A 19,540-nucleotide genomic window follows, 5' to 3' on the forward strand; every position below is an offset into this window, starting at 1 on the left:
TTCCCAGAGGTGACCGAGGAAGCAGGGAGCAGTGCCCTAGCAGGCGGCCCCAACACCTATTTATTTCCTCGGCTGCGCTGATGCTGGGCGGGCCCTCACCGCGCTCTGCGGGGGCGGGGAGGGCTGGACCCAGGTCAGGGGCTAGGAAGTGCGGCTTTGGCTGTGTACATAGGGTGCTTTATTCTCCACAGAGTGACACTTGCTAAGGTGGGTTGGGCTTGGGCCAACGTCCCCATATGTACAGAACTGAATAAAGTGGGTCTCTGAGCAGAAGTTTGATTTGCCTCGATGGGAAGGGAGTGGGAAGGATGGACGTGGACGTGAGAACCAGAGACGAGTTCAATCCTGTGCCGGTTCTGGCCTGGAATGTGGGGAGATAAGGCAGCTCTCAGGGCGGTCATTTCCAGGCAGGAGATGCCTGCCGCGCTTGGAGGGCTTTCTGAACCACATCTTCCCACTGGGCGTCCGATATCTCCCGAGCCCAGGCAGGAACCCCCGGCGCAGGCAGGCTTATTCCAGCCATTGTCCTTTTCACCAGTTCTACGTGTTCTGAAATCATAGCCAGAGGCCAGTTAGGGGATAGAAACAACGAGCCCAGCTCCTTTCCCTTCCGAGTCAACCTAGAGCCCTCCACTGTTGGGATCATCAAATCCATCCTGTTATTTTTGGCAAGACTTCCCGTCCCCAAATCTAACAGAACAGTATTGCACTTGGTTCTGAAGTCTGCAAAATCTTAGTTCACAACAAACTATCTTTTTTTTTTTTTTTTTTTTTTTTGGTGGTACTGGGGGTGGAACCCAGAGGCTTTCTACCTCCGGGCTACACTCCCAGACCTTTTTTATATATTTTTTGGAAACAGGGTCTCACTAAGTTGCTGAGAGCCTCACTAAGTACCTGAGGCTGGCTTCGAACCCGTGCGATCCTCCTGTCTCAGCCTCCCAAGCGCGGGGAGTACAAGCGTGCACCTCCACGCCCGGCTACAACAAACTATCTTTAGGAATAAAGTGGTGTTCCTCTATAACTTCCCTCCTCTGGCTTGGGCCAGTCTGCTTCCTTTTTTTTTTGGTGATACTGGGAATGGAACCTCCCTGAGGGGCCTTCTACTTCCAAGCTACAACCCCAGCCCTATTTTATTTTTTTATTTAGAAAGTTTCACTAAGTTACTACTGAGCGCCTAAGCTCCTGAGGCTGGCATCAAATCTGCGATCCTCCTGTTTCAGCCTCCCAAGTACTGAGATTACAAATGTCTATTACACCCAGCTTTTTCTTTTTTTTTTTTTTTTTTTTGTATTGCTGAGGATTGAATCCAGGGGCATACAATCTCTGAGCTACACATGCAGCCCTATCATATTGTACTTGGAAACTATCTTGCTAAGTTGACACAAACCTCACTGAGTTGCTGAGGCTGGCTTTGAACCTGCGATCCTCCTGTCTCAGCCTCACAAGTACTGGGGTTACAGGCATGCGACATTACGCCGGACTGCTTCCTTTTTTTTTTTTTTTGGTGGTATTGGGGATGAAACCCTTCTACCTGTGGGCTACACTTCCAGACCTATTTTATATTTTATTTGGAAACAGGGTCTCTTAAGCCAGCGAGGCTGGCTTTGAACCTGCGCAATCCTCCTGTCTCCGCCTCCCAAGTGTGGGGATTACAAGCGTGCGCCACCACTCCCGGCTGGCTTCCTTCTTAATTATTCCCAAATGTAAGAGTGACCTGTTTACCTGGGTCCATGGGAATAGAGCTGTGGCTGCTCAGTGCCGTGGCGCCCTCCTCATCCTCATCCTCACTCTCCAGGGGTGGATCTGGCAAATGGAGGCCCAGGGCCTGCAGAGCCAGAGAGAAGACTAGTTGGGGCCCAGCTTTCACTGAGTGCACCTGCTCAGGAGCCAGTACCTCCCGTACCTGGATGCGATCCTGGATGTCAGCAACTACATCTTCTCCGTCCCCCACTGGCGCCAGCTCCACCTCCTCTTGTTCAGGATCTTGGCTTAAGGGCTGGTATGAGTAGCCAGCTGGTCCTGGCCCTGTCTCCTCCTGCTCCTCCTCGGGTTCCTCGCCGCTCCAATCCCCGGTGCCTTCTGTGGGGCCCTGATGTGGCCCCAGTTCTTCAGTCTGATTGGGGAAGATACGCTCAGGGCCCATGATGTCTCCTCTCAGAACTACTGCTGCCATCCGGGCAGGGGCTGCAAGTAAAGGGAGCTATCATCCCGCTCTTTATGCGTCCACGAACCCGCCGCCACTTCCCATGGCTCCAGCATCCTCATTCCCACCCGTCAGTCTCTTGTTCCTTATCTAGAATTGACCTCACCCGCTTTACTCCCCAAACTCCTAAACAGCCCAACCCGAGGCCCTACCATCTTCTAAAAGACACCTTTCCCAGAACTCCACCCCGTCGCCACGCCCCTCCCCGACTTGAGAACCCAAGGTTGTCAAACAGATTCTCCCCGCCATGGCGTCCCTTCTTCGAAGGGTCTCCCTCTGTACCGCCTGACAAAAGCCCGGAGGCCCCAGCGGCGCCTGACAAGTGGCCCCGCTGCGGCGCCCAGCCTGCCCGCCCGCACCGAGCCTCGGCGCCGGTGTTAGCGCGCGCCTCACCCTCTCCGAGCCCACCGCCCGCCGCCTACCTTCACTTCCGGCGGGGCAGGACGCGCTCGGACGCCCGGTCCTCCGGCCCCGCCCCGTGCTCTCGGCCGACGCGAGCGAGGACGGGGAGTCCGCCCCTTGCCCCGCCTCCGCCATCCCCTGCCCGGACAACGAAGGACTACATTACCCAGAGGCCCTCGGGAAAGCGCATGCGCAGATTCCTGCGCCGACTGCGGCCCCGCGCATGCGTAGAGCCCGCGCCAGCCCCGGGCCCCGAGCCGCGCCGCCCTCCGGCAGCAGCCCCTGGACTACAAGTCCCGGAAGGCGTCGGGCCCTGGGCCGGACTGCACGTGCGCGCCCGCCGCCGCCGGAAGGACGGAGCCTGGCTGTGTTTATCTCGTTAGCGACCTGGGCGTCGGTTGGCGCGCAACGGGTTCTAGGCTGCAGGCGGCGCGAGGACCCGCGGCCCCACCCCGGCCCGGCCTGGCAGGTAGCCTGGGATGGGTTGAGGGGCAGGGGAGAATTGGGGGCTGGCGGCACCTCTGCCCAGAGCTGGCGACGTGGGGGAGGGGTCTGAGCGCGGCGAGGTGGGGGTGGGGAGGGATCTGGGGGATGACGGGAAAGGAGAGTGTTAATGGGGAAAGCAGGGCTGAGCGGGATGGTGAGGACGGGTGGGAGAGGCCCCGCGGCTGGAGAAGACCCCGCAGGAAGTCGGGAGGATGTCTGGGTGGTGAGAGCCAGGGAGCCGCGCAGAAGGGAAGGGGGCGGGGTGTGGCGTCGTGGGGAGGGGCGGGGAGGGATGGAGGACGGCCAGATAGCCTTTCAGGAAGGTGTATCCGTAGCTGAAAGCGGGCAGTGAGTGTTCGTGCTGCTCTTCGTGCAGGCACAGACACGGAGGGCTGTCGGGTGGACCCCGGGGGTGGGAGATGGAAAAATGAGAAAACTGCAAAGCCCTCGAGCTGAGAAAGGTCACGGAGGGGAAAGGAGAGTTGCGAGCGATCGGGGAGGGGGTCGATACATTCAGAGAACCGAAGGAGCTTGAAAATGTCGTAGTGATGGAGGGCTGGGGAGACTCCGAGTTAAGAGAAGCCTCTGAGCCTCTCAGGCTTGTTCTCCTTCGGTTTGAATTGTCCCTGTGGGGGAGAGGCTGAGGTTTTTTTTTTCCCCTCCATCTTTGGTTGGAACTGCTTGTCTCTTCTGGGTGCATTTTTTTTTTTTTTAAACTTGGACGCACCGGAAGGCAGAGTAGAGGCTATGAGGGAAGATGAAGGATATACATTTGTGAGCCCTTCAACCTCCTAATTCCCCTCACAAGCCCAGATCCAAGATATTTTGGATTATGAACTGCAGTAATGAAGCGACAGTAGCTTTTGGCTGGGCCCTTTCAGGTTGGGCAGGGTGGCCTATTTAAAGCAGGAAGGTTGGGTGGGTGGGACTCCTAAGCCAGATGAAAGCTATGTGTCTTTCCTGCCAGGGCCCCACCTTACCTGTGGGGTGTGTGTGTGTGTATATATATACCCACACTGATGTCCTGCTTCTCTCTCTGCCAAGGCTTTTTGAACAGATGATCTACCCAAACCCAGCAGGTGCCTGTCAACAAAGGCATGCCCAGTTGCAATTAGATTTGCCTGAAAGTGCCCTCAAATGTGCCTAGCTTGGCAGGTTGTCTTAGAGACAATGGCCGCTCCTACTTGGGTCTTTCTTTTGTCCTGCCCAAGGACATTCTTGCTTCCCTTCCCCTTCCCAGTGCACACTGCCACTGCTGTCCCCTCTCATGGACCCAGGCAGGGGAAGAGCTGCCGGAACTGACATGTTCTCCATCACAGTAGCGGGGCTGGGGAAGTGGCAAGAGAAAAGCCCCTCTTCCTTACCCAGTAACCCCAGCGTACACATACCTTTCTGGCTTAAGTTTCCAGTCCTGGCAGCATACCAGGCGCAGCTGTCAGAGGAACTCCTTGTGCCTGTGGGGGCCCTGGGTGACCCCTGTGACGGCGACTCAGCTTGATAGGAACTCCCATAAATGGCTAATCACCCGTGGTAACATGGGTTCCTGTTCTGACAGGGCACTCTTCCACCCCAATAGCGTAAAAGCTTTTTTGCTTTTTAAGCACCTGTGCCAATCTCAATGGACTGTCTGGGGCTGGCTGGGCTATTAATAGCAATGAGTATTTTGAGATCCCTTTCCCCACCTTTAAGAGCACAGAGATTCTTAGAGAGGTGACAGTAAGCAGACCAGAGACAAGAGAACACAGCCAGCCTGGAAGGGGCTTGAAGCTTGTGCCAAGCCAGGGGAAGGGTGGGTCCCTTCTGAGTAGAGGTGCCTGTGCTCACCAGATTCTGAGTTGGTAGGTTGAGGTGGCCCCACCCTGTGCTGTGGGAGAGCCCAAGGCCAGGCTGGCGCCTTGACCTCGGGTGCCGCTGGGACAGGGCCAGCCACCTGAGCCGTGACTAGTGGAGGGGTGGTGTGGGAGGGCCCCAGGGTGACACTGGAGGCAAGGGCCGATCCTGGGCAGTCGCCTTGCCTGAGGAGCCGTGGCCCTGACTTGTGTGCAGGTAGCAGAGGCAGCAGGCCGTGCCGGGGGGGCATGTTGCTGTAACCAGTGGCCCAGGGGATGTTACGGTGGACAGTGCATCTGGAGGGCGGGCCCCGCAGGGTGAACCATGCTGCAGTGGCTGTTGGGCACCGGGTGTACTCCTTCGGGGGTTACTGCTCCGGTGAAGACTATGAGACGCTGCGTCAGATAGACGTGCACATTTTCAATGCAGGTAAGTCAGTGCTGGTGCTGTCCCCGGGTGAGGTTTGGCGGTACCCTGTGAATGAGGGGTTGGGGATGTCGTTTGTGGCTTGGGGGAAGGAGGACAGCCTGGAGAGCCTCCAGGCTGAACAGAGTTGTGCCCACAGTGTCTTTGCGTTGGACAAAGCTGCCCCCAGTGAGGCCTGCCGTCCGTGGGCAGGCTCCCGTGGTCCCCTACATGCGGTATGGGCACTCAACGGTCCTCATCGACGACACAGTCTTCCTTTGGGGCGGGCGGAATGACACCGAAGGGGCCTGCAATGTGCTGTATGCCTTTGATGTCAGTGAGTATGGGTCTCTAGGAGGGCTGTGTTCCGGCCATGGAACGGCCTTTGGGGTCTGGGGAAGGTGGCTGGAGGTGCTGGGTAACAGGGCCACCGAGTGTGGGGGGTGTCAGAGGTTGCTGACTTCTGTCACTCTCCCCCCAGATACTCACAAGTGGTCCACACCCAGAGTGTTGGGAACAGTTCCTGGTGCTCGGGATGGACATTCTGCTTGTGTCCTGGACAAGATCATGTATATTTTTGGGGGCTACGAGCAGCTGGTACGTGTGGGAAGAAGCTAGTGTAGTGTGGGAACGAGGCGCCAGGAGGGGGTTCAGCGGAGGAACGGGAGGCTATGACGCGTAGCAGCTGCGCGGGGAGGGGCAGGAAGCTGGCAATGGCCACTGGCCTGCCCCTTGCTTCCGTCCCTGTCTTCGCACCCAGGCGGACTGTTTTTCCAACGATATTCACAAGCTGGACACTAGCACCATGACGTGGACCCTCGTCTGTACAAAGGTTGGCCCTTCCTTCTCTCCCACAGCCCTCTCCTTTGTTGAAGAGCTGCCCGAGGCGCAGCCATAGCGGGCCCCTCCCGGGCCATGCTGAGCCTTCCTGTTCTGCCCCTGCCCAGGGTAACCCTGCGCGCTGGAGGGACTTCCACTCGGCCACCATGCTGGGCAGCCACATGTATGTCTTCGGGGGCCGTGCTGACCGCTTTGGGCCATTCCATTCCAACAACGAGATTTACTGCAACCGCATCCGCGTCTTTGACACCAGAACCGAGGCCTGGCTGGACTGCCCGTCCACCCCAGTGCTGCCCGAGGGGCGCCGGAGCCACTCCGCCTGTGAGTGTCTGGCTTCTGGGGACACCGCTGTCACCCAAGCCCCCCTGCCTCACACTCTTGCGTGTCTCTGACCTTCCAGTTGGCTACAACGGGGAGCTGTACATATTTGGTGGCTATAACGCGAGGCTGAACCGCCACTTCCATGACCTCTGGAAGTTTAACCCTGGTAAGGAGCACTGCCTTGGGTGGGGGGGGCAAGGACGGTGCGGGGAGGAGGATCCGTGGGGGCTGACGGCATCTGGACGGGCGGGCCTTAAGTTCCCTATGGACTTCCCTTTAGTGTCTTTTACCTGGAAAAAGGTTGAACCGAAGGGGAAGGGGCCGTGTCCCCGCCGGCGCCAGTGCTGCTGTATTGTTGGTGACAAGATTGTCCTCTTTGGGGGCACCAGGTTAGGAGAGGAGGGGGAGGGCCCAAGTCTGTGACTAGCAGAGTGGGAGGTGTTTGAGGCAGAGGCTCTTGGGTAGATTTTTCCTCCTGTTTTCATCTCTTGATCCCACAGCCCTTCTCCTGAGGAAGGCCTGGGAGACGAGTTTGACCTCATCGATCATTCTGACTTACACATTTTGGACTTTAGTAAGTACAGTCATCTCTGAGGTTTGCTGCCATCAGGGTCTTGTCGTTGGGTGGTGATGCCCAGGACTGGCCCTTTCCTCGCTCTGACCGCCCTCCCCCGCTGCGCCCTTCAAGGCCCTAGTCTGAAGACTCTGTGCAAGCTGGCCGTGATTCAGTATAACCTGGACCAGTCCTGTTTGCCCCATGACATCAGGTACAGCGAGTGGTTGCAGTGGAGGGTGGCTGAGGGTGAGTGAGCAGCAGGTGTGACCTGATTAGTCTGCTCTCAGCATGAAAGAGATACGTATTTGTTTTCTGCTGGAGAGTGTGTTCCTCTGCAGAGTGAGATGAAAGGAGATGAAATAAAGCCTCAGAGTGAAACTGTCAACTGGGTGAATTATATGAAAGAAAGTTCAGCTGGGTATGGTAGCATTTGCCTGTAATCCCAGCTACTTGGGAAGTTGAGGCAGGAGGATCTCAAGGTTCAAGGTCAGCTTGGACAGCGAGACCCTGTCTCAAATTTAAAAAACGACTGGGAGCTGGGCATGGTGGCGCACGCTTGTGATCCCAGCGCTTGGGAGGCTAAGACAGGAGGATCACACAGGTTCGAAGCCAGCCTTAGCTACTTAGGCTCTCAGCAACTCAGTGAGACCCTGTTTCCAAATAAAGTATAAAGTAGGTCTGGGAGTATACCCCAGAGGTAGGAAGCCTTTGGATTCCACCCCCAGTACCACAAAAAAAAAAAAAAGGACTGGGGATGACATGACCCAAATACGCAAAGCCCTAGGTAGTTGTCTCTGTTAGCCTGCTGAGAACAACGGGTTAAATCTTAGAACCTTACTGCAAAGTAAGGGCAAGTTTAGGAACCTTTCCATCACTGTAGTTCCAGAGTTAAGGATGTCCTGACTCCTTGCATTTGAATCCCATTTTTAGGCTCGAATTAAGCTCTGAGACACTGCCTTTCTCTGTATCAGTTCACTTTAACTCCTACTTGCTGGGGGTCTGCGAGTTCACAGTTTGGCACAAATACCAAACATCAAGCAGACTGCGTAGGGTCTTGGCACGTGGCGTGCTTGTGAGTCTGTAGAATGAGTGAATCTTGGGAAAGAGAGTACTTTAGTTTTAATATGGCGGGACGGGTGAGGAAGGCCGCAGTCGACGCCTGAAAAACATAGCAGCTGACAGCAACATGCTAGAGCTGCGGGTGCTCCTGGTTGGGTTGAGGTAGAGGGGCCACCTGGTTGGATCTGAGCAGAGCAGGAAAAGTAGGTTGAGATGTTTACTGGGTAACAGATCCCAGGTGCTTGGGCTCAGGTGGATTTCCTGTGTAAGCAAACCGGAGGTGGAGTAGGTGGTACTGGATTTTTGGCGGGTGGGGTCTGATTGTTAAACCTAACCAAGCTGGAAGGAAGGAAGGGGTGGTTGAGCTTTAGAAAGTTGGAGAGGTTGGTATGTCCTTAGCTGTGCTCGAGGAAGTCTGGGCTCGGGGTGCAGGCTGCCCTCTGTCCTGCCTGCCTGCCATTGTTGGCTTTCCAGGTGGGAGCTGAATGCCATGACCACCAACAGCAATATCAGCCGCCCCATCGTCTCCTCCCACGGGTAAAAGTTTCTGCGCCTCCCCTCCTGAGCCTGCTGTCTCACTGCCCCGCTCATCGCTCCTGCCTGCCCCTTTGGACCCTGGACTCAGTGTACCTCCACGTGGAGTTGTTGGACTAGAGGTGTTTTCTGTGCTGTGAATTCAGTGGGGAGCTGGAGGGGGGGGTGTAGGTCCCTCCCCCCTTGGGCCGAGGGCCCCTTCCCTTGGTGCTCTGTCCCCAACCACCTCCCCCAGGCTGCTCCTGGGCCCCTGCTCCGCACCAGGCCAGCCAGGTAGCTAGGCTTTGTTGGGAAGGGAAGGGACTGGACTGGAGAGAAGCAAGCAGTGTCTGAGCCTCGGGAGCTGCCCTCGGGAGCTGCCCTCGTCCTGCGCCCCTCCCTCCCCGTGCTTGAGCCTTGAGCATTGACTGGAAGCCTTCAGGAGCTGCAGCCATTGGCATGAAACCTCCTTCTCCCCGACTTGGGGAAGCGGGGACCAGCAGATAATCCCACCCTTCCGGAGCTGGAGTAGTACCCGAAGGCCAGCCAGCTCGAATTTTATAAAAATGAATTAAAACCTCCAGACGTGTGGCGTGTATTTGTGTGCCGCCGCGGGGCCGGGTGCAGCGAGGCTCGGGTTTCTCGGCCGAGGGCGTTAAGAAACCCAAAGCCGCCGGGCCCGGGCCCAGCCCGCTCCGCAGAGCGGCTCGAGCACCTCCCGTTCTGCACGCTCGGCTCGCGGGCCCCGCCCTGGCGCCGGAAGGGGCGGGGCGTCGCGCCGGAAGGGGCGGGTCCTGCGTCCGGGGACGCCGCGCGGCCATGGCGGGCGCTGGGGGCCGCGGCCGGCCGGGAGGTGAGGCGCGGGCCGGCTCCGGGGTCGGGCTCTCCTGCGGCAGAGGACGCGCGTCCGGCGCACTTGCCGAGCGTCGCTGCGCGCGGGCACGCTCTCGTGCAGTTAGCCTTTCAGGAAAGGCGTCAAAAAGAGGACAATTATTAGATTCAAAGGGTAATGAAGGAAGCCGGGCGTGGGGCGCACGCTTGTAATCCCAGCATTCGGGGGGCCGACACCGGCGGATTGTGGTTCGTGGACAGCCTCAGCTACTGAGGCCCTCCGCAACTCAGTGAGACCCGGTTTCAAAATAGAGTAAAAAATAGGGCAGGGGCTGTAGCTTGGAGGTCGAATGCCCCTGGGTTCCATCCGCAAACCGGCCAAAAGATAAAAATAAAAAAATAAAAGGTAATGAAGGCTGGGCGTGGTGGCGCACGCTTGTAATCCCAGTACCTGGGAGGCTGAGACGGTGATGGAATCATTTTAAAAAAACAAGGTGGCCCACACCTGTAATCCCAAGTACATTACAGAGAGGCTGAGACCAGAGGATCACAGGTTCAAGCCCAGCCTGAGCAACATATACTTTAAAAAAAAAAAAAAGCAACCTAACGAGACCCTGTTTCAAAAACAAAAAATATCGGGGCGTGGTGGCGCACGCTTGTAATCCCGCGCTTGGGAGGCAGATACAGGAGGATCACGCTGGTTCGGAGCCAGCCGCGCTGGCTTAAGAGACCCTTTTTCCAAATAAAAATATAAAAACCCTGTTTCACACTAAAAAATAAAATGGGACTAGGGGTGTACCTAAGAGGTAAAATGCCTCTGGCATTCTAGTACCACGGGGGGGGGGGGATAAAAGAAAAGTCTGTGACTTGGTTGACTTTTGACACTACACATTTCTTAGCAAGATAAAGCCTCAGGTAGCTGAAACATTGAGAAAGTTAGGTGTGAGTGTAGCACCGTTATAATCCATGCTACTTGGAACTCAGAATAATGACTGGTGTGACGGGGATGTTGGGAAGGACCAGCTACAGGAATGGGAGAAGTCTTTTCTGCAGAGGATGCCAAGCTGGGTTTTGTGGCCTGCTCTCCTTCCCACTTCTGCAGGCACATCTCACATGTCGTTTGAGGAGCTCTTGGAATTGCAGAACCAAGTGGGGACCAAGACATACAAACAATCGGGACCTGCCAAAAGCACTAAAAAGCCAGGCTCTAGAGCACCTGCACAGAGCTCGTGTGTCGCAGATAAGCACAGGTGAGGCTTGCTTCGGGTGCGGAGGTTGGCAGCCTCTTCGGTAGAATAGGTGTCTGTTCTCTTGGGTGGCAGATGGGAAACCTTTGGTGGAGACTGGAGTCCCCCTGACCTCTCCTTTATTTTCTCCACAGGCCTCTGGAAATGTCAGCCAAAGTTCGAGTGCCGTTTTTACGTCAGGTCGTCCCGATCAGTAAAAAGGTAAGGAAGAGCAGGAAGCACTTTCTCAGAGGAAGTGGACTGCACAGTGTTTTATATTCTCTGCTCTCTCCAAAGGTGGCCCGGGACCCCCGCTTTGATGATCTGTCCGGGGAATATAACCCTGAGGTGTTTGACAAAACGTACGCATTCTTGAACGACATCCGAGCCAAAGAGAAGCAGGTGTGCAGCATGGGATCCCTGGGGTGGAACCCGGGGCTTGTGTGGAGGGGAAAGGGGTGGCAGGCTCCCTCGCCGCAGTTGGCTTCTTCTCTTCAAATCCTGATTCATCAGTTTTCTAGCTTTCACATCAGCAAGTTACTTACTCTTTCTTTGCTTCATTTTTATTTATTTGGTTTTGTGGGCTAAGGTATTCTACCTCTGAACTACACACCCAGCCCTATTTTATACTTTATTTTGAAACAGGGTTTCATTAAGTTGCAGAGGGTGTTACTAAGTAGCTGAGGCTGACTTGAACCTGTGATCCTCCCCGTCTCAGCCTCCCAGTGACCAGGATTATAAGGATGTGCCACCACGCCAAGCTTATTTTTATTTTTGAAACGGGGACTCCCTAGGTTAATGAGCGTCTCATTACTTGGCTAAGGCTGTCCTTTAGCCTACGATCCTCTCTCTCAGCCTTCCAAGTACTAGGATTACAGGCATGACTCATGCCTGGCTCCTTTTTTTTTTTTTTTTTTTTTTTTTTGGTGGTACTGGGGATGGAACCCAGGGGCTTTCTGCCTCCGGGCTACACTCCCAGACCTATTTTATATTTTTTATTTGGAAACAGGGTCTCTTAAACCAGCAGAGGCTGGTTTCAAACCTGCACAATCCTCCTGTCTCAGCCTCCCAAGCTCGGGGATTACAAGTGTGTACCACCATGCCTGGCTTCTTTGTTTCATTTTTAAATATATCTTTTTAAATGGACACATTAAAATTATACATAGTTAAGGGATACAGTGTAGAGTACTCAATATGTATATTCAAAGTATAATTATCACAGGGTAGTTAGAATGTCTATTACCTCAAACATATTTCCTTTCTGAGTGTCTGTGGTGCTGAGGATTGAGCTGGGGGGGGCATCCTACCTGAGTTACATCTTCAGTCTTGTTTTCTATTTTGAAACAGTGTCTCACTAAGTTAGTTGCAACGGGCCTCCTAAATTGCTGAGGCTGGCCACAAACCTGCAATCCTATCTCAGCCTCCCAGGTATTGGGATTATAATCGTGTGCCGCCATACCTGGTTTACTTTAGTCTTTTAATCATAAAAAGGATAATTAAAAGCCAGGTGTGAGCTGGGCGTGGTGGCGCACGCTTGTAATCCCTGGGTTTAGGAGGCGGAGACAGGAGGATCGTGCTGGTTTGGAGCCAGCCTCGCTGGCTTGAGAGACCCTGTTTCCAAATAAAAATATAAAAATAGGTCTGGGAGTGTAGCCCGGAGGTAGAAGGGCTTCCAGGAACCCCAGTACCACCAAAAAATAAACAAATAAATAAAATAAACGCCTGGTGTGGTGGCACACGCTTTTAATCCCAGCATTTGGGAGGCTGAGACAGGAGGATCGGTTCAAGGACAGCCTCAACTACTTAGTGAGGCCCTTTGCAACTCAGTGAGATCCTGTTTCAAAATTAAAGAATAAAGTAGGGCTGGGGGTGTATCTTGGAGATAGAATGCTCATGTGTTCTATCCCCAGTACCACAAAAAAAAAAGAAAGAAAGAAAGAAAGAAAAGGATAATAAAGCTAGACATGGTGGCACAGGCCTGTAATCCTAGTTGAACAGAGGCTGAAACAGGAGGATTGCAGGTTTGAAGACAGCCCCAACAACACAGTAAGACTTTCAGCAATCTAGTGAGACCATGTTTCAAAATAAATAAGTTGGGCGTGGTGGCACACACCTATAATCCCAGTACTTGGGAGGCTGAGACAGGAGGATCGCACAGGTTCGAAGCCAGCCTCAGCTGCTCAGTGAAGCTCTCAGCAACTTAGTGAGACCCTGTTTCCAAATAAAATATAAAATAGGTCTGCAAGTTTAGCCTGAAGGTAAAAAGCCCTGGGCTCCATCCTCAGTACCACAAAAAAAAAAAAAAAAAGAAAGAAAGAAAGAAAGGGTAGTGGGGGCTGGGGCGTGTGAGGCCCTGAGTTTGATTGCCAGCAACACACACACACACACACACACACACACACACACACACACACACACACACACACGGAAAATAAAACTGCCATTGCGTGCTGCTGCGTTACCGCGCGTGCACCGCGTCGAGTGATGCTTGGCACAGACTCCGGGAGCACTTGGGGAATGCTAACCATCGATTGGCCTTCCACGTGGAGCTTGTGAAGAGGCAGCTGAAGAAGCAGCGTTCGGGGGAGCGGCAGGAGAGGCTGCAGCAGCTGCTTCAGCGGATGGTGAGTGGGGACGGCGCTGCGGGGGGAGCGCTCAGGGCAGGAGGCGCCTCAGCGGCCACCAGCCCTCTCATGGCTCGCCTTCGCCTCAGGAGCAACAGGAGCAGGCCCAGCAGGAGCGGAGGCAGCAGCAGGAGCTGCGCCTGGCCCTGAAGCAGGAGCGGAGGGCTCAGGCCCAGCAGGGCCGTCGGCCATACTTCCTCAAGAAATGTGAGTGGGAGCTGCTGCTCACAGGGCCGGGGGCAGAGGCCGCGGTGGCGGGTACCATGTTGGCATCGTGAACTCCTTAAGGGAAGACACGAGGACTGGGTCCCACAGTAGCTTGGAGGAAAGTAGGAATAACAATTTACTTGTGACCATTCTTTTTACCCCTACTTGTATTAAGCCAGGGAGTGGTGCTTTTATCTGTCCCCCTCCCCTGCCACGCACACGCATGCACATGTATGCTGGACAGGACACAAGGAACAAGTTCACAGTTGGTTCCGTGGAGTAAAACTGATCACATACAATGTTGGTTAGGCCGCATGGTGGCGCACGCCTGGAATCTCAGCACTTGGAGGCTGAGACAGGAGGACCGCGGGTTCACAGGGAGCCTTGGAAACTTGACAAGGCCCTCTGCAACTTAGTGAGACCTTGTTTCAAAATAAGAAGTAAATGCCAGGCATGGGGGCGCACACTTGTCATCCCTGCGCTTGGGAGGCAGAGACAGGAGGATCGCACAGGTTCGAAGCCAGCTGCGCAGGCTTAAGAGACCCTGTTTCCAAATAAAAAGATAAAAATAGGTCTGGGAGTGTAGCCTGAAGGCAGAAGGGTTCCATCCCCAGTACCACAAAAATAAATAAAAGAAGTAAAAAAGAAAGAGGACTGGGATGTCGCTCAGAAGTAGAATGTCCCTGCGTTCAATCCCTAGTGCCATACATAAAAAAAAAAATGTTGGCTGAGGCTGTGGGTGTGATTCAGCGCTCAAGCCCTTGCTTGGCATGCTTGAGGCCCTAAGTTTAATCCTCAGTGCTACCAAAAAGCTTGTTCATACACTTGGTCACCGATGAGCTCAGACAACTCACATGTCTTGGGCTTTTTTTTTCCAGCGCTGGGGACCCAGCCCCGGGCCTTGCTCCTGCGAGGCAAGCTCTCTTACTGAGCTGCACCCTCAGCTCAGATCCCAGCCACGAGATGGGTGGTACTGTCCTGGGGAGAGGGAAAGGCGCTCCCTCCTCACTCACCATTCTGCTTTCTTCTGTGATCTAGCTGAGCAGCGCGAGTTGGCCCTAGCTGAGAAGTTCAAGGAGCTAAAACGCAGCAAGAAGTTGGAGAGCTTCTTGAGTCGAAAGAGGCGCCGCAATGCAGGCAAGGACAAGAGGCGTCTCCCTGTGAGCAGAGAGTAGGGCGCTGTCCTCTGCCTCTGCCCAGGACGACAGGTTCCATGCGGACATGGCAGAGACCACAGCCACCTTTAAAGTAGGGTGGTGCAGAAGACCCCGAGGGCTGGACAGGAGGAGTGGCTCGGCCTTTTGCCATGCCACAGTGCCCGGCACAGATGCGGTTCATCGTGTCCTTCCGTTTCTCCATCCTTGCCTTAAAAGTGATTCTTTCTGGTACAAGAGAAAAGGGGCCATAAAATCTGTTCGTGGCTCCAGGGCCAGGACTTTTTATAGGAGCCATTTCATAAAAGTCCTCCTACTCTAACTTTTTTATTATTTTGCTTTTTTTGTGGAGTACCTAGAACCTGTTTTTGTGGGCCACATGTGGGGATAGACACCAGGCCTAAACCTTCTACAAAGTGGGAAGTCACCGGGAGTGGTGGTCCGTGCCTGTAATCACAGTACTTGGGAGGCTGAGATAGAAGGAATGCAGGTTCCAGGCCAGCCTCGCAACTTAGACCCTGTTTCAGAATTTAAAAAAATGGAAAATAGAGCTAAGGGTATAGTACAGAGATCGAATACCACTAGGTTCAGTCCCCAGGACCAAAAAAAAACAAAGTGGGAAGTCATGTCAGGACCCCCACCCCCTTAAGTCTGGACCTGAAAGGATGACTCAGTCATTTAAAGGGCAGACCAGTCCTACATCTCACTTGGCTTTGGAGGCAAGAGTGAAACAGAAGGCAAGAGTGAAACATAAAACTGATAATATGTAAGCACAGCAGACCCTCAGTACTGCTGGAGACTACCCAGGCCATTCAAGATGATAATTTAAAGTTATCTCAGCCAGGCGTGGTGGGCACGCTTGTAATCCCAGCATTCGGGAGCCTGAGACCGGAGGATCGTGGTCACGAACAGCCTCAGCTACTTAGCGAGGCCCTGTTTCAAAAATAAAAAAGACTAAAAAATAATAGTGCTCGGGGTGTAGCTCGGAGGTACAATGCCCCTGGGTTCCATCCTTGCTACCGCAAAAGTAAATAAATGAATGGATGAAAAATAAAGTAGTCTCCTTCCGGTGTGATGGTGTAGGCTATAATCCCAGTACTTGAGAGGCTGAGATAGGAGAATTGCAGGTTCAAAGCCAGCTTCGGCAATGTAGTGAGGCTCTCAGAAACAGACGCTGTCTCCAAATAAAGAAATATAATCGGGCCGAGGGTGTATCTTGTAGGTAGAATGCCTCTGGGTTCCAGCCCCAGAAAATAAAGTAGTCTCAGAGCTGGGCATGGTGGGGCACACTATAATCCCTGTACTTGGGAAACTGAGACAGGAGTATCACACGTTCAAAGTCAGCCTCAAAAATTTAGCAAGACCTTGTTTCCAAATAAAAAATAAAAAGGGCTGAGGTGTAGCTTGGAAGTAAAATGTTCCTGAATTCAACCCCCAGTACCAAAGTGGTCTCGGGTTGGGAGCATCTCCAGGCACCAGGCAGAGTCCCCAGACAGCGGCATGTGCTGTTCCTATTTGCTTGGGAAACAGGAGGATTCCTGGAGCCTAGGAGTTTGAGACCAGCTGAGCAGCATAGTGAGATACTGCTCCAAAAACAAGAAAATAAGCTATAAAGAAAAGGACAAAGCTAGCCGGGCACGGTGGTGCATGCCTGTGATCCTGCCACTTGGGAGGGTCACGGCTTGAGTACAGCCTGGGCAACATGGCAACTCAGCAGCCCTGTGAGGCCGTCCCTGTTTCTAAACAGACAAAAAGAGCCAGGGTGTGGCTTGGAAGTAGAAGTGTCTCTAAGTTCCGTGCCCAGTACCAGGGGGTGGGGCTTGGAGGTAGAATGCCCCTGGGTTTAATCCCAGTGCCCAAAAGAAGAAGAAGCTGGAGTTGGGCGTGGTGGGCACGCTTGTAATCCCAGCATTTGGGAGGCTGAAACCAGAGGATCATGGTTCGCGGACAGCCTCAGCTACTTAGGCCCTCTGCAACTCAGTGAGACCCCGTTTCAAAATGAATAAAAAATAGGGCAGGGGGTATAGCCTGGAGATGCCCCTGGGCTCTATCCCCAGACTGGCAAAAGAAAAAAAAAAAAAAGAAGCTGGTGTAATGTACAGCAGTAATTCCAATACTTGTGAGGCTGAGGCTGAGATAGGATTGTGGTTTTGAGGCCATCCTCAGCAACTTGGTGAGACCTTGTTTAAAAAAAAAATTGGGAGGCTGAGACAGGAGGATCACAGTTGGCGGCCCTTTGCAACTTAGTGAGACCCTGTTTCAAAATAAAGAATAAAAAAGAGGGCTGAGGGCATAGCTCAAAGGTAGAATGCTTCTGGGTTCCATCCCTAGTACCAAAAAAAAAAAAAAAATGCTAGGTGTGGTGGTGTGTGTTTGTAATCCCAGTATTTGGAAGGCTGAGATAGGAAGACAGGAGGCAGAGACCAGAGGATCTTGGTTCACAGACAGTCTCAGTTACTTAGCAAGTTAGCAAGGCCCTTTGCAACTCAGTGAGACCCTGTTTCAAAAAATAAAAGGACTAAAAAATAGGACTAGGGGTGTGGCTTGGAGGTAGAATGCCTCTGGGTTCCATCCCTGGTACCGCAAAATAAATAAATACACACACACACACACACACACACACACACACACACACAGAGAGAGAGAGAGAGAGAGAGAGAGAAAGGGCTGTGAGTAGCTCAGAAGTAAAATGACCCTGGGTTCAACCCCTAGTAACCCCCCCCCAAAAGGAAGAGCCAAGTGTGTTAGTGCATGCCTGAAACATCATAGAACTTGGGAGGAAGAAGCAGGACAACAGGCTTGAGGCCAGCCTCAGCAACTTAGCAAGGCCCTGTTTCAAGATAAAAAATTAAATGGGGCTGAGAGGGAGAGCTTGGTGGCAGAAATCCTCCTTCGTTCAATTCCCAGTAACACAACACATACGTTTTCTGGAGAGCTGGGGATGAATGGTATAGTGCTTACCTGTTACGCACAGGCTCCTGGATTCCATCTCCAGCACCACTAAATAAAAAACAAACTACTGGACAGACCTTGTTCCTTGTAGAAGAGCAGGGAGTCGAGGAAAGGGTCACTGAAGAGTGGGTTCAAGAGGAAGCCCACAGCTCAGTTCATGCGAGGAATTACCATCCTCTGTGCCTGTGAGTAGTGCATGCTGGCCTGGTACCAGAAGGCGCTAATTCAAGGACAAAAGTATGGCCCGGTCCAATACCAGGCATGATTTCTGCTGTAAAGGAGAGGCATCCAGTTGACAGGCTGTGGCACCCACTCCATGTGACCTCAGCCCACTCTTGCCCCGAGCTGCTGCCGCCTGTGTGACCATGGGCAACATGGCCTGTAGCCTGGCACCTGCTGTGAGAGCAACCCATAGCACCATGGCGCCTGTACTGAAACACTCCTAAAACTGACAGCTCAGCCAGGCATGGTGGCACATGCCTATAATCCCAGTATCACAGCCTCAGCAAGTAGTGAGACTCGTCAACCTAGTAAGACCTTGTTTCAAATTAAAATAGCCAGGTGTGGTGGCACACGCTTGTAATCCCAGCACTTGGGAGGCTGAGACAGGAGGACTAGGTTCGTAGACAGCCTCAGCTACTTAGGCCCTCCACAATTTAGTGAGACCCTGTTTCAAAAAAAAAAAAAAAAAAAGATAAAAAATAGGGCTGGAGGTGTAGCTCAGAGGTAGAATGCCTCTGGGTTCAATTCCCAGTGCCCCAAAAAAAGTAAATAAAGCCAGGTGTGGTGGCGCACACTTGCAATCCCAGCACTTGGGAGTCTGACACTGGAGGATTGCAGTTTGTGGATAGCCTCAGCTATTTAGGCCCTCTGCAACTTAGTAAGACTGTTTCAAAATGAATAAAAAATAGGGCTGGGGGGTGTAGCTCAGAGGTTAAATGCCCCTGGGTTCCATCCCAGACTTGAAAAAAAAAAAGGTAAATAAAACTGACAACTCCTGATAACTTATTTTTCTGAATCCTGTATTTCTTCATGCTGGCCCTGTGAACGCCAAAGGGGCTGAGACCTCCAGGTTCTCTGGCTGTCTAAAATTGCACATATGTGCTTCCTTTTTGTTCATTTGCCCCCCCCCTTTTTTTTTAAAGGTACTGGGGAATGAACCCAGGGGTATTCTATCCTTGAATTATACCCCAGCCCTGTTTATTATTTTTTTAACTCTTTTTTTTGTGTGTGTGGTACTGGGGATGGAACCCAGGAGCCTTCTACCTTCGGGCTACACTCTCAGACCTATTTTATATTTTATTTTGAAACAGGGTCTCTTAAGCCAACTGAGGCTGGCTTTGAACCTGTGCCATCCTCCTGTCTCAGCCTCCCAAGCTCGGGGATTACAAGCGTGTGCCACCACACCCGGCTTTATTATTTATTTTGAAACAGGGTCTCACTACATTGTGGAGGGCCTAAGTAGTTGAGGCTGGCCCCAAAGCTGTGATTCTCCTATCTCAGCCTTCCAAAGTACCAGGATTGCAGGCGTGCGCCACCACGCCCAGCTTCCATTTGGCCTCTTATAAAGCTTCCCTTGCCTTCAAGTTTTCCAAAATTTGAAGATCTGAAATAAGAATGGTCCCGCTATCTTCCTTCAAAGCTGGCTTTCAAGCCAGGCGTGGTGGCGCATGCCTGTAATCCCAGCATTTGGGAGGCTGAGACAGAAGGATCGCAGTTAGTGGACAGCCTCAGCTACTTAGTGAGGCCCTCCGCAACTTAGTGAGATCCTGTTTCAAAATAAGGAATAAAAAAATAATTGGGCAGGGGGTGTAGCTCGGAGGTCAAATGCCTCTGGGTTCTATCACCAGACCCGCAAAAAAAAAAAAAAAAAAAAAAAAAGCTGGCTTTGAATAAAACCTCCTTTCTGCCGTGTGAGCCTGAGTATCTGT

At 53.0% G+C, this 19,540-nt stretch overlaps 3 protein-coding genes across 4 annotated transcripts; 2 read left to right on the forward strand and 1 right to left on the reverse strand.

The window, feature by feature from the left end:
* Positions 1 to 267: 267 nt before the first annotated feature.
* Positions 268 to 2,740, reverse strand: MEA1 (male-enhanced antigen 1; the record flags this gene model as incomplete). 2 transcript variants are annotated; one of them, XM_080700179.1, is made up of 4 exons in its annotated part: positions 268 to 549; positions 1,723 to 1,825; positions 1,904 to 2,184; positions 2,626 to 2,740. In XM_080700179.1, the coding sequence occupies 4 exons, from the start codon at positions 2,738 to 2,740 to the stop codon at positions 398 to 400; spliced, it is 651 nt and encodes a 216-aa protein (XP_080556305.1). In that variant the 3' UTR covers positions 268 to 397. The 2 variants fall into 2 exon arrangements, with proteins under 2 accessions (XP_080556305.1, XP_080556306.1); XM_080700180.1 differs by lacking the exon at positions 2,626 to 2,740 and having other exon boundaries at positions 268 to 540; positions 1,904 to 2,173.
* Positions 2,741 to 5,196: 2,456 nt separating this feature from the next.
* On the forward strand, positions 5,197 to 8,643 carry KLHDC3 (kelch domain containing 3; the record flags this gene model as incomplete). The annotated part of the gene is made up of 10 exons (XM_080700353.1): positions 5,197 to 5,350; positions 5,487 to 5,663; positions 5,808 to 5,923; positions 6,087 to 6,158; positions 6,274 to 6,487; positions 6,567 to 6,653; positions 6,768 to 6,876; positions 6,988 to 7,061; positions 7,176 to 7,254; positions 8,577 to 8,643. The coding sequence occupies 10 exons, from the start codon at positions 5,197 to 5,199 to the stop codon at positions 8,641 to 8,643; spliced, it is 1,149 nt and encodes a 382-aa protein (XP_080556479.1).
* A 791-nt stretch (positions 8,644 to 9,434) lies between these two features.
* On the forward strand, positions 9,435 to 14,678 carry RRP36 (ribosomal RNA processing 36; the record flags this gene model as incomplete). Its single annotated transcript, XM_080700586.1, has 7 exons — positions 9,435 to 9,468; positions 10,549 to 10,696; positions 10,828 to 10,894; positions 10,970 to 11,074; positions 13,222 to 13,296; positions 13,386 to 13,503; positions 14,542 to 14,678. 7 exons carry the CDS (start codon positions 9,435 to 9,437, stop codon positions 14,676 to 14,678), a joined length of 684 nt encoding a protein of 227 aa, XP_080556712.1.
* Positions 14,679 to 19,540: the final 4,862 nt, after the last annotated feature.

This window comes from Muscardinus avellanarius, assembly GCF_963383645.1.
Source record: "Muscardinus avellanarius genome assembly, chromosome: 8".
Taxonomy (NCBI): domain Eukaryota; kingdom Metazoa; phylum Chordata; class Mammalia; order Rodentia; family Gliridae; genus Muscardinus; species Muscardinus avellanarius.